Source organism: Epinephelus lanceolatus, chromosome 4 (assembly GCF_041903045.1).
Source record: "Epinephelus lanceolatus isolate andai-2023 chromosome 4, ASM4190304v1, whole genome shotgun sequence".
Classification (NCBI taxonomy): Eukaryota; Metazoa; Chordata; class Actinopteri; order Perciformes; family Serranidae; genus Epinephelus; species Epinephelus lanceolatus.
Window position 1 is genome coordinate 3,187,432 of NC_135737.1, and position 18,946 is coordinate 3,206,377.

The following is an 18,946-nucleotide window of genomic DNA, read 5'->3' on the forward strand; positions in this document are numbered from 1 at the left end:
GGCTAATGAACCAGTTATGAATATAGCCAAGAAAAGCATTCAGACTCAAACATAAAGTATGCCACCTGCAATTCCAAACGTTGTTTTCTGTTTGTATTGTACACATGGACATGCATTGGAGCATTGTCCACAATTGAAAAAGAGAATGCACCGGGAAAAGTTGAACTTTCTAAAAGAGAAAGGAGTTTGCTTTGGTTGCTTGTGCATAGGGCACATGAGCAAGGATTGTAATAAGCGCATATCTTGCAAAGATTGTAATCAGAGTCATCCCAGTGTTCTTCACATTGAGAAAAAGGAGAAAGGCAAAGCGGAAGATCAGCCAAAGGAACTGTCGGTGAGTGGCACAGCTGTCTCAACTTGTGGTAAAACAGGGGCCGGGGGCAGTAACAGCATCCTTTCGATCTTACCTGTCAATGTTAAATGTACAAAGGTAAACAAAGTCATTTAAATGTATGCGTTTCTGGATCCAGGAAGTACGGACACGATCTGTTCTTAAAGTCTAATGGAAAAGCTGAACCTCAAAGGAAAAAGAACAAAAATTCATTTATGCACAATGGTAAACAATACTACTGTTACAAGTTGCATTGTCAAAGGCTTAGAGATCTCTGAACTTGCTGGCAAGAAGTTCTTTGGACTTCCTAATATGTTCACACAGAAAGAAATGCCAGTGTAGACAACCAATATCATCACCAAAGAAGAGATGTCTAAGTGGTCATACCTGAAAGGTGTACATATCCCCCACATTAACACTGATGTTGATTGGCACAAATGCATCAAAGTTAATGGAACCATAGGAAGTTATCAACAGTCAAGGAGAGGGACCATACAGTAAGAACTCTGCTTGGTTGGGGGGTTAATGGACCTCTGCGTGGAAACAGTGCAATGCAGTATGGCTACCCTGCTGTTGCTGTTAACCGGCATTGTGTTGACAAATGAGAAGAGCTGATAAACCAGTACAATCATGATTTCAGTGAAAAATTCTCTAATGACAAAGAGGAGATGTCAGTAGAGGAAAGGAAATTCATTGAAACAGTGGAAAATTCAGTGCAGCTTAAGGATGGCCATTACATGATGAAGCTGCCTTTCAAGACACACCATGTAAACATGCCAAACAACTTTTTCCATTGCTAAGCAACATATCAGTGCACTGAAAAGGAGACTTGAGAAAGTTTTCACAAAGAATATTCTAACTTTCTTACTGATGTCATTAACAAAGGTTATGCAGAACAGGTGCCAGAGCATCAGAGTTTTGACGCGATTCAGGCAGGAACCAGTGGCACTCATGTCTGACATGCAATCAATGTTCCATCAGGTCAAAGTTGCATTAGAACATCTGGACTTTGAGGTTTTTGTGGTGGCCAGAAGGTAACCTGGAGCAAGACCTTGTACTGTATTGTATGACTGTCCATTTGTTCGGAGCAGTATCTTCTCCTAGCTGTGCATGTTTTGCTCTAAGAAAAACTGCTGATGGTAATCAAAACCGTTTTCCATCAGAAGTAACTGACACACTCAAGAAACTTTTATGTGGATGATCTTTTGAAAAGTTTGCATTCTGAAGAAGATGCTGTTCTCATGGTCAAGAACCTCACAGCTCTCTGCAAGTTAGGAGGCTTCAACCTTACAAAGTGGATTAGCAACAGTCGAAAGGTGCTGTTGGTAATTCCAGAGGAGCACAGATCCAAGAACTTCAAGGAGTTGGATCTAGACAGAGACAAGCTGCCAGTTGAACGGGCTCTTGGACTGCAGTGGTGCACTGAGACGGACACCTTCAAGTTCAAGTTTAACATCCAAGAACCGCCACACACAAGGCGTGGTATGTTATCGATGATCAGTTCTGTCTATGATCCTTTGGGTTTCTTGGCTCCTTTAACAATCCCAGCTAAGATGATTTTGCAGGACCTGTGTCGTTTGAAGTATGGTTGGGATGATCCAGTACCTCAATCCTTTCAACAGAAATGGAACAAATGGTTGGAAAATCTTGAAGGAGTGGAAGTTTTGAGATCAGTAGATATTTCAAACCTAAATATTTTGGACAGGTTACGTCTGCTCAACTACACCACTTCTCTGGTGCCAGTGAGAATGCATATGGCTTTGTTACTTACGTCAGGTTGTAAAACCACAAGAACGAAGTCCATGTTGTTTTTGTACTCGGCAAGTCCAGGGTGTGTCCACTAAAGCAAGTGACTATTCCTTGCTTAGAACAGACAGCTGCTGTTCTTGCCATTAAAGTGGACAAAATGCTACGATCAGAACCTCAGCTTCCTGTGGAGAAGTCACAATTCCGGACTGATAGGACATCAGTACTAAAATACATCAACGAGGACAAAAGGTTCCAAACATTTGTAGCAAATAGAATAGCAACAATAAGAGAAGCCACAGATGTTTCTCAATGGAGATACATTCGTACAGCACAAAACCCTGCAGATGATGCCTCAAGGGGGCCGAAAATTGAACATTTGGTTCAAAAGAGATGGACTGAAAGCCCAAAGTTTCTATGGAAATGCTGATGACCCAGAAGTTAAAAGGAACCTTGCAGTGCATGCAGTTGTCACTGAAGATGTTTCAAATGCCACACAGAAACTGATCACTTACTTTTCCAGTTGGGAAAGGTTGAAAACTGCTGTAGGTTGGATTCTCAAGTTGAAAATGACTGTCTTGACTTTAAGCGAGAAAAGGAAGCAGTTAATCTCTGCAAATACCAGTGGTGATGGTCGTCACCTGACTGGCGTCAATTTGGAGATGCAGAAATTTAAAGCCTCACTAGGAAGACAAAGTTTGTCTGTAGATGATCTCTTTGAAGCTGAGACATCTATTGTTCGCTTCAGTCAATGGGAAAGATTTCACAACGAGGTTGTTGCACTAGCATCTGGAAGATCTATGGTAAAAAGGGAGCGCGCCATCCACAAACTTGATCCAATTTATGAAAGAGATCTTTTGAGAGTTGGAGGACGGCTAAATAGAGCTTCCATGCCTGATGAAAAAGCACCCACTCATTCTAGCCAAGGACCAGCACATCTCAACTCTTATACTCCGTCATATTCATGAGCAACTGGGTCATGGTGGTAGGAACCACATACTCTCCAATCTGAGGAAAAGATACTGGACTACAAGTGCTAATCCAGCAGTGAGAAAGGTAATAGCAGAATGTTACCTCTGCAGGGGTTACAGAGGAAATGTGGGTGAACAAAAAATGGCAGATCTACCCACTGAGAGAATTTTTCCAGATCCCCCACTGTTCACAAATGTTGGTGTGGATTATTTTGATCCAAATGATGTGAAGAAAGGTCGTAGCATCCTGAAGCGGTACGGAGTACTTTTCATTTGCATGGCAAGTAGAGCAGTGCATCTGGAGGTTGCGTACTCACTTGATACGGACTCCTATCAATGCCTCAAGAAGATTCATCTGCCAGAGAGGACAAGTAACTCAGAAGCCTTGGCTTCAATAAATCAAAACAAAGTACAGAAGATCATGGCACAAAAAGGAATAAAATGGAGTTTCAACCCTCCAGCTGGATCCTATCATGGCGGCATTTGGGAACGCATCACTGGTATGGTGAAAAAGATTCTAAACACTGTTCTTCATCAGCAATGTTTAGATGACGAAGGGTTTCACGCTGTACTATGTGAAGTGGAAGCCATGCTAAATGACCGCCCCATTACTACACTGTCTGAAGATCCCGATGATCTTGAGCCGCTGATGCCAAATCACATCCTTCTGATGAAAGGAAAACCAGCTTTGCCACCTGGACTCTTTGACAAAGGAGATTTGTATATCAAAAGAAGATGGAGACAGGCTCAATATTTAGCCAATCCATATTTCTGAGTAGAGAAAATGCAGTTTATGGGTTAAAAAGAGTTCTTGTAAAGTGAACTGTCAGTTTTTTGTTTGTTTTGTTTGTTTCTAAGGTAATGGCTCCTTATGTAACACCTGTTTTTTATTTTGAATTGTTTTGTCTTCTGCCAGAAACAATTAGGGGCCAGTGTGTCAGAGCCATGTTTGTTGATGTTTGTCTGTTATACCTGAAATAAAAGATAAAGTCCACACACCAGAAGCTGCTCCTTGAAAATTTATTTAGATGTAACGTTTCGGGCTCCTGCCCTTCATCAGACATGAAGTAAATGTGGATACACCTCCATATATACAACCCCTTAGGGTCACCTGACACAATCAGGTGATAAACCACAGGTGTGAGAAAAATAATAGTATCAATCAGAAAGAAAAAAATCAAAAAAGGATGCATGTACACCTAATTCAATTATATCTATGCACAAGCATAGGAAAATACATGCATACATAGATTCAATTCAAAACATCAAAATACAATACAATGCAACAATACCAAAATACCACCACCAAAAATTATTTTAGAAAATTTGCGCAGGTGTAAGGCCTGCAGTGCAAATGTAAATATAAACATATCACACACTTTAAATATCACATGAAGAGAGCATCAGGTGAAGACCTTCATAAACTTCTGCTATATTAAAAGGGAAAAAAATGTTCTGTAGAGGCGTCTCTAACAAGTATCAAAACCACAGCGATATGACAAATGCAGACAACATGAGAACATGGCTCACACAGTAGTAGCAGAAAAAAATCAAATACAACATCATACCAGCTACTGAGGGAACAATGTAAACACAACTGGCAAGTTCCTAGACCCGTAGAAATGAAGCGCACGAAGCAAACACATCATAAAAAAGGCCTCAAGTCAAAATCTACATTGAGCCCTTTGGGAGCCAAAAGTGTCGACACTTTGGCTGCTACCGTGTGAGCCAAGGTTGGGTCGGTTCTCGGTAATACCAATTCGGTTCGGTACTCTGTCTTGGACCGGGTTTTTTTTTTTTTTTTTTTTTGGAGACCGACCGGACAGCATACTCGGGCGGAACATACACGGAGCGGACTCTGCGGAGGTCCACCTGGTAAAAGTGGACGTCCGCAAGCCCTGTGCGCGCAAAGCACGACCGCTTGGACTCCGCTCCGCGCACCAGTGTCACATAAAAGACTGTTCGGCATGTATTTTTCACATGGCGGGGATTTTTCATGGACATTATTACACGGAGTCTGCTCCGCTTATAGTACGCCCGAGTCTGTGGGCACCTGTATCTGCCTCTTCGTCAAGCACAGGCCTCGGCACATGCGGGTGCGCATGTGCCGAGGCCTCTACTGTAGCCTGGAGTTTGTTTAATAGTGACGGGGAATCAATAATGGCGGACAATTTAGGCTAAAAAAAAACAAAGAATGCTCCACTATAGCAACACTTTGGCTTTGAGCCAGAAGAAGGAGGCAACCCTTGTTTGCACTGATTGAGTAAGCTGCAAAATTTATTTGTAAGGAATAAAAGAAACAACTTGTTACTGTCCCTCTGTTGTCCTATGGTCGTTTTTTATTTTAAATGAGTCAATTGCGCCCCCAAGTGGCGAAAATCCGGTATTACCGACTTGATGCGTTTTTTGTTTTTTGTTTTTTTACAAAAACCGGACCATTTGTTTCTTTTCTCATACCAACCCAACTCTAGTGTGAGCCATGTTCTCATGTTGTCTGCATTTGTCATATCGCTGTGGTTTTGATACTTGTAAGAGACGCCTCTACAAAACATTTTTTTCCCTTTTAATATCGCAGAAGTTTATGAAGGTCTTCACCTGATGCTCTCTTCATGTGATATTTAAAGTGTGTGTGATATGTTTATATTTACATTTGCACTGCAGGCCTTATACCTGCGCAAATTCTTAAAGATTTTCTAAAAGAATTTTTGTAAAGTGGTGTTTTGGTATTGTTGCATTGTATTGTATTTTGATCTTTTGAATTGAATCTATGTATGCATGTATTTTCCTATGCTTGTGCATAGATATAATTGAATTAGGTGTACATGCATCCTTTTCTGATTTTTTTCTTTCTGACTGATACTATTATTTTTCTCACACCTGTGGTTTATCACCTGATTGTGTCAGGTGACCCTAAGGGGTTGTATATATGGAGGTGTATCCACATTTACTTCATGTCCGATGAAGGGCAGGAGCCCGAAACATTACGTCTAAATAAATTTTCAAGGAGCAGCTTCTGGGGTGTGGACTTTATCTTTTATTTCATACTTACCTTTTGGTCCAGCACCCAGCATTAAGTTTTTGGGATGTGCGTGCTACCTTTACCTGTTCGTGTCTGTTATACCTCCCACTATTGGAGGGAGCAGTTTCACTGTCAGTCAGACGGTAGTTTATTTAATCAGGTGAATCAGGTGAGACAGGTGTTGCTGGGATGAGAAGCAAACAATTTTTTGACCGTGCGCCAATGTTTGTAAAAGGTTTTTTCTTTGTATACAAAAGTGGACACTTATTGGAAAGTGGATAACGTTTGTTTGAACTCAAGAGCTCTAAGTAATAAATCGATTGATCAATTATACTGGAAACTAGTGGATATTTAAACCTGTTAAAACCGAAAGACCCCAAATTGGGGGACTTTGAGAGCGACTTTGCAAACACAGTGTGAAAAAATGCACTGATCACAAAGAACATAGTGATGTTGCACATCAAATTAAACAGCAGAACCTGGGCTACAAGGCTGTAAAAACCCTTTTTACATGCCCCAAACACAGCTCAAACAACAACTAAATAAACAACAAATCCAACTCCATACAGCACTGATATCCCAACCCACTTGGTGTATTTCAGGCTTTAACTCGACGACACGTTATGCAAAACACACGCCATTCATCTCAAATGAAAGCAGAGACTCCGCTGTTTCCACACATATGCCAAAGCACTCTACACCAAAGTATCGGAGAGATAGAGGCCAAAGAACAACAACAACAGAAATCGTTTCACCTAGCTATAGTTGTAATATTTCTCTTACCTTTGTTGTTTTTGCCGTGAAAAGCTCATTCTGCTGTTAAATCACACTACTTTCCGGTTGACCGACATGTTGTCCAGCATTCAAATGAATCCGGGCAAACATGATGGCCTTCAGGTTCCGGGGATAAGCATAACAATGACCACTCACAGCAGCCGACATCTCCCCCACAACGCATTCTGCTGACTCTGATTGGCTTACAGTGCTGTCAATCTCATTTTGGTGGGTATAGCGTCATTCTATTGGCTCTAACGAATCAAACGAGGTGTCAATCACTCAAATCGACCAATCCGTCACGGAGATACGAGCCTCCAAAGCACAGAAGAGAAAATCTGTTTCACATGTAGTAGGTGTGTATTGGTCAGTGTGGAGTGGGAAAACATGAAAAAAACTAAACGGACAGTTGTATGTGTATATCCTAATCATCATTAGGGATTTACAGAAACAAAAAATGAAAGATATAGGATTGTACATGAAAAAAATCTCATGCAAACATGGTACAATTTTGGAGAGCTTTCCTGAATTTTTTGTACTGAAACCTCTCTAATATTCTTCTGCTTCACTTTATCAGAATCAACCTTTGCAGAGTTAATTTTCACATACTGTACTATGATTTGATAGCGGTTTAAAGCTGCAGCTGCATCATTCCAAAGGGATACTCATCCTGAAAACGTTTTTTTTTTTTTTTTTTTTAAGCGAACCTCAAAATGTTTCATTTGTGCTGTGTGCCATCTTCATTTACTTTTATTTTCACATATAACACACACATATACTGATATTTACACACCTTAACAAATCTCACAAATGTTCCCTTTGCTATGACACCAAAAGTATTCAAATAGACCTTGTGGTTGCAGAGATATATTCATTTCATTATGGGTATGCAATTTTCAAGCAGAGGCCTATAAAACAGGCTTAGGGTTATTGTTGCACACGTCGAAACAATCAATCAGCAACCGCTGTCGCCGTTTTTTGATAGGCAAAGGGGTCACTACACAAATAGCACAAAGTTTTCCTGTTATTTTACTTTTCCATAACTTTTTACCCCATTTCCATGCCTTTATTTAGAGAGTTTAAAATGTGTAGGTCTACATAACGATACAACCATGCATTATGGAACACACACTTCTCAGGTATTTGCAGATAAGCAAACAGCGAGTGCTTACTTAACTTGCTTATTAGACAATTTGCTTATTGCTGCCAATTGTCGTCTTGCGCCAACAGACCAGACCGGCACACATAAATAAGCTACCTCAAGGCCACAGCTCTTTTGGAGGGATAAAAACACTAAAGATCCTTTAGATGTCTGTGCAATCTGACATGTGTTTGGATTATAATTTTGACAAAATTGTATGTATTTTCTTGTTAACCTAATATCTGTCTTACATGCTAACATCATCATCACCAACGCTGAGGGGGAGTGCAGCATTGTGACAGAAAGGGAACAAAAACAAAAGTGTTAGGTTTAACATTTTGTTCAGTGTAAGACACAAATAATTAATATTTTTAATCTGATATCACAAGCACCTTTATTAATATGTAAATGTTGTGTGAATCTAGGAAAATAAACACTAAAAAATCTATGTCTACCTGTATTTGAAATGACCAACTACCACTGTCCTACAGGGGAGGCTGATTCAGGCAAAAGAACTGTTATGCATGTTTCAAATGCTACTACAAATAAACTTACAAACTGAAAGAGACTTACTTTTTTCAGGTGCTGCCATCTCTTTGCAGGGTGACACAGTTAGGTCCACAATAGCTGGTTTGGCTGCTGTTGTAGCTACGGTCCTGCTGGCTTCGCTGTGGCACACACACTGACAGGGGGTAGTGAAATTTGACTTCTTACAGTCTCCACCATTTTTATCCAACCGGCTCTTGTCCTCGCCAATGCTTCCTCCTCCTTGTAATTTTGCTGTCATCAAACAATGAGACACAGATAAAACTATCAGTGACAGACTCTCAGCTGGTACACGGGGTAGGCAATGGAAAACGCCAATGTGAATTTTACCATACCATTACAACAACACAAATTCAAGTTGTATCTAGGTTCACTATATAGATGTTAGATATAAGATGCAGTCAGTTACTTTTATGAAATTAACTCTGTCATTTTTGCTGAAACTGTCACTATATTCTGAAAGAAGTGCATGGGACAGATTCCAGTCTGTGAAAAAATCATGTCCCTCACCTTCTTCCTACTGCCTCTAGTGGCATTCGCTAAAATCAGACTGCGGCACAGTGAGTAACAATCAATCAGAGCCAAGGAGTCTCTAAAGCAGCTGTCAATCATGTCAATCACTGCTTGTGAACTGCAGTCAAGTGGGTCTACTTGCCTATACAATTGTGTTCTGTTTCTTTAATCCTGTGAGAAGGACATACCAAACTGAGCCTGCTGCCACCCCAGAGTAGAGCAGAGCAAGGACAAGCTCTTTCCACTTCCAGTGGGGCTCTCCAGCAAACAGTGCTGCCCATAGTTCAGACCTCGTACAATCTGCAGATAAGGTACAGAAACAATCACTAAATGCAAAATCTATAAATAGCATTGCACAATTTTAAGTACAAGTGTTCAGGGTATTCGTACCTTTTTCATGGATAATTTTAAAAACCACACCCTACAACACAGTCCAGGAAACAAAGAGGTTGTAAGTATGAACTGCTTTAAGAATCAGATAGACATAACTTGGGGTTTGACTCAGGTTCCACAAACTGCACCAACCTGTGCCATTCCACAGAGATACATGATTTTACATGTATTTTGACATTAATAGGCAACCTGGGGGTTTTCTCTGTAAAGTTTAAATGTTCCCCCATGTTTGGACAGGATTCCTGCACTTGTCCAAAACACAAAGACATGCAGTTTAGGTGAACTGGAAACTCTAAATCAGAGATTCCCAACTGGTCCAGCCACAGGGTTCAGATTTGTCCTTAGTCATTAGTTCAAGGTCCCCACAGTTTACAATTCTCAGCGTCATACTCATCACTTGCATTGACCATGTTGTCAAGCTAGTTTGCTGTAGGGGTGTGCGATATGGGCAAAAAAAATCTCAATTTTTTTTTTAATTTTCCAATAACAATAATCTGACGATATCCTTTAAAATGTGATTTTTTATTTATTTTTTTTTTTTACACAAAAATGCTGTTAAATCTCTTACCAGGACATCTATGGATGGACACAATGGGCCTCATTCACAAACAGTGTGTACGCACAAATCTGTGCTTAAACTGTGCGTACGATCGTTTGACGCACAAATCCGGGATTCATCAATATTTTCTTACCCGAATTTGTTCTTACTCTGCGAACAAATTTAGAACTGCCTCAGACCATGCATACGCACAAATGAGGAAGGCCGAACTGACTTAGAAAATGCAAACATACCTTTTAAGTACATGCAGAGTCTATAAAACCACATTCATGAAAAAGAGATTTAATTAACATTTTTTAAAATAATTAATTTACTAATATATTGGCCAAATGGATTAAATTACCATGAAATTGACACACGTTCACCCTCATCATTGTGACAATTAAAATATTAACAATAACATGAACAGAAAAACTATCACTCCATCAGCATGCAGATGATCTGTAATGCCGACTGCCATATCCTTAAGGCTGTGGCCCGCTGGCCAGGAGGCACCCACGACTCATTTATTTTGCAAAACAGTACAGTGGGAATGCGTTTGGAGGCAGGGGCTGTGAGAAGTGGATGGCTTGTTGGTGAGCATCTTTTGTTCTAGTCTTTTTTCAATTGTTTTTAGTTAGTATTTTTAGTAAGTCTCTATTCCGTTAATGTTAAAATGTTATATTGTTTGGGTGACCAGGCATATGGCCTTAAAACATGGCTGATGACACCATACGCAAACCCTGAAACCCCTCAAGAGGTGCGCTATAATAACATACAGTACAGGCCAAAAGTTTGGACACACCTTCTCATTCAATGCATTTTCTTTATTTTCATGAATATTTACATTGTAGATTCTCACCGAAGGCATCAAAACTATGAATGAACACATGTGGAGTTATGTACTTAACAAAAAAAGGTGAAATAACTGAAAACATGTTTTATATTCTAGTTTCTTCAAAATAGCCACCCTTTGCTCTGATTACCGCTTTGCACACTCTTGGCATTCTCTCCATGAGCTTCAAGAGGTAGTCACCTGAAATGTTTTTCCAACAGTCTTGAAGGAGTTCCCAGAGGTGTTTAGCACTTGTTGGCCCCTTTGCCTTCACTCTGCGGTCTAGCTCACCCCAAACCATCTCGATTGGGTTCAGGTCCGGTGACTGTGGAGGCCAGGTCATCTGCCGCAGCACTCCATCACTCTCCTTCTTGGTCAAATAGCCCTTACACAGCCTGGAGGTGTGTTTGGGGTCATTGTCCTGTTGAAAAATAAATGATCGTCCAACTAAACGCAAACCGGATGGGATGGTATGTCGCTGCAGGATGCTGTGGTAGCCATGCTGGTTCAGTGTGCCTTCAATTGTGAATAAATCCCCAACAGTGTCACCAACAAAACATCCCCACACCATCACACCTCCTCCTCCATGCTTCACAGTGGGAACCAGGCATGTGGAATCCATCCGTTCACCTTTTCTGCGTCTCACAAAGACACGGCGGTTGGAACCAAAGATCTCAAATTTGGACTCATCAGACCAAAGCACAGATTTCCACTGGTCTAATGTCCATTCCTTGTGTTTCTTGGCCCAAACAAATCTCTTCTGCTTGTTGCCTCTCCTTAGCAGTGGTTTCCTAGCAGCTATTTGACCATGAAGGCCTGCTTCGCGCAGTCTCCTCTTAACAGTTGTTCTAGAGATGGGTCTGCTGCTAGAACTCTGTGTGGCATTCATCTGGTCTCTGATCTGAGCTGCTGTTAACTTGCCATTTCTGAGGCTGGTGACTCGGATGAACTTATCCTCAGAAGCAGAGGTGACTCTTGGTCTTCCTTTCCTGGGTCGGTCCTCATGTGTGCCAGTTTGGTTGTAGCGCTTGATGGTTTTTGCGACTCCACTTGGGGACACATTTAAAGTTTTTGCAATTTTCCGGACTGACTGACCTTCATTTCTTAAAGTAATGATGGCCACTGGTTTTTCTTTAGTTAGCTGATTGGTTCTTGCCATAATATGAATTTTAACAGTTGTCCAATAGGGCTGTCGGCTGTGTATTAACCTGACTTCTGCACAACACAACTGATGGTCCCAACCCCATTGATAAAGCAAGAAATTCCACTAATTAACCCTGATAAGGCACACCTGTGAAGTGGAAACCATTTCAGGTGACTACCTCTTGAAGCTCATGGAGAGAATGCCAAGAGTGTGCAAAGCAGTAATCAGAGCAAAGGGTGGCTATTTTGAAGAAACTAGAATATAAAACATGTTTTCAGTTATTTCACCTTTTTCTGTTAAGTACATAACTCCACATGTGTTCATTCATAGTTTTGATGCCTTCAGTGAGAATCTACAATGTAAATAGTCATGAAAATAAAGAAAACGCATTGAATGAGAAGGTGTGTCCAAACTTTTGGCCTGTACTGTGTATATATATATATATATATATATATATATATATATATATATATATATATATATATATATATAACCTACTTTTTCGAACTCCTCCTAAGCAATTTCACCGATTTGCACGAAACTTTGGACACAGCATCTGTGGACTCTTCTGACAAAAAGTTATTAAAAGAATTTTGATATTCCAAAGAATATTCAAGTTATTAAATAACAACTTCCTGCAAATTTAGTTCTAAAAAGGAAGTGTTGCATATCTCCACATTGGGGGGTCCGAATGACATGAAACTCATTTTACTACTTCCCCATGAGCCCCTGAGGCTTTGTTTAAAGTTTCGAGTGATGACCACAAGGTGGCGCTCTTTAAATTGAAGTATTTTATATCTCAGCATCGGTTGGGCGGATTAAAACGAAACTTGGTATAATTATTGTCAATGCCCTCCTGAGGATATCTGATGAAGGACTTGCCGATCTGCCACTAGGTGGCGCTCTGGTGGCCGTCTAATTTAATATTTGGCACTGTGCCAACACCATAACACTCATGGAAATAAAATTGATAGGGGTGGTAAAGACTGGCCCCTGTAACTCATACACCAGAAATGACCAGCAGGTGGCGCTATTTTCAATGCAAAAGCGTGTTTGGCTCACAACTCCCACATAATATGTCGCACATTGTTAAACCTTCTATTTACGTGTTCTCTGAATTCAGCTGAATTGTGTGGTGTAAGCCACGCCCACTTTCGCAGTAACTTTCCATTCGCAAAATCGCGACAAGTGAAAAACGTATTTTTTCGAACTCTTCCTAGGCGATTTGACTGATTTGCACCAAACTTTGCATGAAGCACCTGTGGACCCTCCTGACAAAAAGTTATTAAAAGAATTTTGATTGTCCAAAAAACGCCCAAAATATAAAACAATAAATTCCTGCACATTGTTTTCAAAACAGACAGTCTTTCATATCTTGACCAAATACAGTCCGATTACCACAACACTTTTGCTAATTGTGTTCCATGGCCCGATGAGGGATTGTGCAAAATTCAGTGCAAATCGGCCAATAGGTGGCACTCTGGTGGCAGTCTAATTAGTGTGAACGGAAGTAAATTGGAAAATCTTCAAATCCTCTTCAAAACTCATCGACTTTCAACCTCTTCTTGTCCCTCATACTTTGAGCTAGAGACACCATGTCAACTTTTAAAGAGTCAGAAGACCTTGAACTATTGGGCATGTATTCAGCTTCTACTTTTTGGAAAAATACATACGTGGGTTGGGTGCCTACCTGTATACTGGAAATGTAAGTAAGAGATAACGTTTATTTTTTTATTTATTACAGCTGACAAGACTTCTAGGTGCACGGCCCCCGACGGCAGCATGCCCCGACGCGCGTGGACTGCGAGGGCCCGTTCATAGCCGCTTGCAGCTTTAATTATTATTATTAGTATTATTATGAACATTTAATCCCCAATTTCACCACTTTCCAAAATTCAAAGACTCACCAAATTTGTCATGCACGTCTGGTCTGGCGAAAAATTTGATATTTTGGCAGTGCTCTATGTGGACGGGGCCAAATGGTGACATAGCGCCCCCTAGAAAATTTCGTACCTTGAGCCTCGCCTGTGAGTTTCACCTACACGCATGAAAATTGGTGGGCTCATAGAACATGCCAAGACGCACAAAAAATCCTCTTGGACCCATGCCGTAAACCCAACAGGAAGTCGGCCATTTTGATTTGAATTTTTGACATGTTTGAACGAACTCCTCGTAGGGATTTCGTCCAATCGACTTCAAAGTTGGTACAGATCATCCTGAGAACATGCTGATCAAAAGTTATTAAAAGCTTTACTCTATGTCAAGGGGCGTGGCCGCTAGGGCGTGACAAACTTTGGCAACTTTTCGTTTTCTCGTCATCAAATTTCGAACGGACCTCACGCCCACATACTTGATCTCAGCAGCTTCAAACTTGCTGGACATGATGATGGCTCCGCCCCGAATGACCAGATATATTAATATCCCACCTTACTAATGGCGCTCCCCGATGGCAACAGGAAGTGACCAGTTTTTACTTTAACATGTACTGATGACACAAACTTGACCGCATCAACTTCATTCCACTTCTAATGCATGCAGAACAAGTTGGTGAAGCCTTATGAACGCTGTGAAGCTACATCTAATGGTGTCCCTGTGGCAGCGTGGCGACTATCGATTCCACCACTAAATACGTTTGGCATTTTGATGGCTTCAACGACCTCACCTCCTCATGAAAATTGATATACGGGTCAAGAATGGTGAGCTCTTTCATCTGATAGGGGTGCCGCCCATGGGGGGGACAAAATGCCTCTAAAGTGCCCCCTTGAAATTTTCAAAAACCCCTCCCCATAGGGGTGTTTTTGGAGTAGGAACATGAAAATTGGTACACATGTGTATGTTGTCCAGACGCACAAAAAAGTCTCTGGCACCAATGGTCTACTCCAAAAAGGAAGTCGACCATTTTGATTTTGACTTGTCATTTTGGCGTGATTTCCATATGCTGTATTTTAACGAACTTGTCCTAGGGATTTCCTCCAATCGACTTCACATCGCTATGGGGCCTCCCTCGCCACCAAATACGTTTGGCTTTTTGGTGGCTTCAGCTACCTCATAACCTCATGAAAATTGATACACAGGTCAAGAATGGCGATCTCTTTCATCTGATAGGGGCGTCGCCCATGGGGGGGACAAAATGCCTCTATAGCGCCCCCTTCAAATTTTTAAAAAACCCTCCCCATAGGGTTTTTTTTGGAGTTGACTTCAAATTTTTTACAGATCATCCAGATCAAAAGATGTGCTCTGCACGTCTGTAGGTCAAAGGGCGTGGCTGCTATTGCGCTGCCATTTTTGATCCATCGCCATGCATATTCAAGCAGCTCTCTCTCCCACATAATTCATCCAAACTGCTTCAAAATTTCTGTACATGATAGGAGCCCCGTCCTCAACGCCTCCATATGCTCATAGGCAATCTTGCACATGCCGCCCCCTTGTGGAAACAGGAAATGCCCGATTATACATTGACATAGTCCGATTTGCTCGAAACTTCACGTGTGTGATGAGGGTCCGCCCCTGGACACACATTTAGTTACACTCCCAGTGCCCCTGGTGGATGAACAAAACATTGCATTTTTTCACTCCTGCCAGGGTTTTTTCTCCCTTCTCGCATCGCGCCACAGCCCCATTGTGCCTCAGGCCCCCACGGTTGCATGGGGGAGCGAGGGCCCGATCACAGCTACTTGCAGGTTTAATTAGGGCCCGAGCGACGACAAAGTCGTCCGTGAGGACCCTATTGTAATCGTACTGTTTATTATTATTATTATTATTATTATTAGGGCCCGAGCACCTAGCGGTGCGAGGACCCTATTGAAATGCAAGGATTTATTATTATTATTATTATTATTATTATTATTATTATTATTCCTCCAAATGAATTGCCTTTTTGGGAGGCTTAACATACCCGAAAACTCATGAAACTTTGCACACATCTCAGAACTGGTGAAAAATTTGATATTTTAAGGGTCTCGTTCGCGGGTTCCAAAAAATGGCTCAGTAGCGCCCCCTACAAAAGTTTGAGGAAACAGCCCCTGAAGCTAGTTTAACCTACATGTATGAAACTTGGCAGGCTTATGTAACCCTCCAAGACGTACAAAAAAGCCTCTTGGAGACATGCTGTAAACCCAACAGGAAGTCGGCCATTTTGAATTTACTGTGCAATTTTGATGCATTTTTGGCAATTTCCAGGGGTCATAAATGAACAAACTAGTCCTTTTCATCCGATCGACTTCAAACCTTGGTCTGTCCCACCCCAAGACCTTGAAGATGAAAAGTTATCAAAAGCTTGAGTTTTCGTCAATGCGTGTGACCGTGGGATGGCGTCAAAGTTAGGGGTCTCGCCACTAAACAGGAAGTAGTTTATAACACAGGATTGATGCCAGTCCCGCCCTGAACACATCTACATGTCAATAAATAGAGATAAATATAGCGCCCCCTACTGGCAACAGGAAATGTCATGTTTCAGACTTTAATGTACATCTCCTACAGAATTGACCACATCCATCTCAAACTTGGTGAAAAAAGTCATAAGACGTTGATAACGCTTATTGTGGAAACTGTGAGTTTTCGTTTAAGGGCGTGGCCACGGCCTGGCGGCAAACTTTGATGTTTCGCCGTGATGATAAACGTTGCTGTAACTTGACTCCACATGGGAATATCTTGCCAAAACTTCACACATATGATGACAGTCCAGCCCTGAACACATCTACAGAGGAATTTTGAATCACCGCCATAGCGCCACCTACTGGCAACAGAAAGTTACTTTATACATTCTTTGATGTCCCTCTTCTAGCAGGTTAATCAGACCCACCTCAAACTTGCTGGTCTAAGTCCTTAGACCTTGATACTTAAAAATGAAGCTTTTGAGTTTTCATCAAACGCTGTCACCGTGGCGCCACCTTATTCGCCATCAAACACACTATTGTTTTGAGGGGACAAGGGATGCTTGAAAACTCACCAAACGTGGCATACACATCACAGGTCGCAATTCCTGTTGTCTGATGTGATTTTTGTGCTTTGATGCACCAAGATGGCTCAACAGCGCCCCCTAGAATATTTCAATTAAGCAGCCCCCAAAGCTGGTTTGACCTGCATGTATGAAACTTGGTAGTCACCTGTAACACTCTATTACATACAAAAAAGCCTCTTGGAGCCATGCTCCAAACCCAACAGGAAGTCCGCCATTTTTAATTTACTTGTGCCACTTTTGTGCATTTTTGCCCATTTCCAGGGCTTGTAAATTAACGAACTTGTCCTACAGATTTAATCAGATTTGCTCCAAACTTGGTGTATGTAAGCGTGACTATGTTGTGACCAAAAGTTATCACATGATTTGCCCAATGTTGAATGGCACGCCCGCTGCCGAGCGTTGAATCTTGAGGTCTCTCCATGAAAAACAAAATTGCTGTAGCTTTGGCATAAATGGTCCAATCTCCACCGAAATTCACATGATTCATACTAGTCCCGCCCTGAACACATTTTGATTAACCTTATTGCGTGATGAACATAGCGTCATCTAGTGTCGAAAGGAAGTACTTCTTATCAGACACTTATCTTTGGATTAACCTGAAATTTCAGTGCTGTGGTCTATATTTGATGTACACAAACATGACGTATCATTAGTGTCTACACGCGCTGCAGAGGGTTTACTTTTGATGTCTCGCCATGAAACAGGAAATTGCTATATTGTTGCCATAAATGTTCTGATCTCCATCAAACTTCAGATGATTCATATTAGTCCTGCCCTGAAAACATTTATGTGACCATATTTCCTGATACTCATAGTGCTACCTAGTGGTGACAGGAAGTAGGTCTCAAACACTTATCTTTTGATTTATCTGAAAGTTAAATGCTGTGGTGTATATTTGATGTATAAAAACATGATGTATAATTACTGCGCTCTCCAACTCCCTCTAGTGGAAAAAGGAAGTGATACAAAATGTGAACTATGTCATTCCAGCACTGTATCAGGGATATGCCAAGTCACTCCTGCATGCAATGTCTAACTTTGACAGAAATGAATTGACACGTCAGAAGACGTCCTGCCAGCCCCCCCGAGGTGCGTGAAGGTGCGAGGGCCCGATCATCACTGCTTGCAGCTTTAATTATTATCATTATTCTTGCGACATTTCGTGCCCCAATTTCATCCTTTCCCAAATTTGAAAATGCTTCTAACTTTCCACATTCTCCTGGCCACATCCGAAATTCAATATTTTTGGGCGGTTGCGCATGGTCAGTGCGAAATGCCAAAACAGCGCCCCCTACAAATTTTCAAAATACCCTCCCCATTGGGGTTAGTTTGTCGTAGGCAAACGAAATTTGGTACGCACATGTATCATACCGAAACGCACAAAAAAGTCTCCTGATGTCATGGTAAAATCCCAACAGGAAGTCGGCCATTTTGTTTTGAATTTTTTCATTACGGCGACATTACGACGACTTTTCGTTTTCTTACCATCGAATTTCGAACGGACCTCACGCCCACATACTTGATCTCAGCAGCTTCAAAACTTGTTGGACATGATGATGGCTCCGCCCCGACCACCCCGATATGTTAATATCCCATCTTACTCATTGCGCCCCCCGGTAGTAACAGGAAGTGACCAGTTTTTACTTTAACATGTACTGATGCCACAAACTTGACCGCATCAACTTCATTCCACTTGTAATGCATGCAGAACAAGTTGGTGAAGCTACCTTATGAACGCTGTGAAGCTACATCTAATGGTGTCCATGTGGCAGCGTGGTGACTATCAATCCCTCGCCACTAAATACGTTTGGCTTTTTGGTGGCTTCAACGACCTCATCTCCTCATGAAAATTGATGCAGAGGTCAAGAATTGTGAGCTCTTGCATTTGATAGGGGCGTCACCCATGGGGGGGGGGGGACAAAATGCCTCTATAGAGCCCCCTTCAAATTTTCAAAACCCCCTCCCCATAGGGTTTTTTTGGAGTTGGAACATGAAAATTGGTACACGTGTATGTTGTCCAGATGCACATAAAAAT

At 41.4% G+C, this 18,946-nt stretch overlaps 1 protein-coding gene across 1 annotated transcript in view; it reads right to left on the reverse strand.

Moving 5' to 3' along the window:
• The window catches only part of brip1 (BRCA1 interacting helicase 1), a 238,687-nt gene that overhangs the window by 200,645 nt on the left and 19,096 nt on the right, over positions 1 to 18,946 (reverse strand). Inside the window, exons 3-4 of the mRNA XM_078166852.1 lie at positions 9,230 to 9,341; positions 8,556 to 8,762 (exon numbers count right to left, since the gene is read on the reverse strand). Coding sequence (XP_078022978.1) covers positions 8,556 to 8,762; positions 9,230 to 9,341 — 319 coding nt within the window. The remainder of the gene's footprint in view (positions 1 to 8,555; positions 8,763 to 9,229; positions 9,342 to 18,946) is intronic.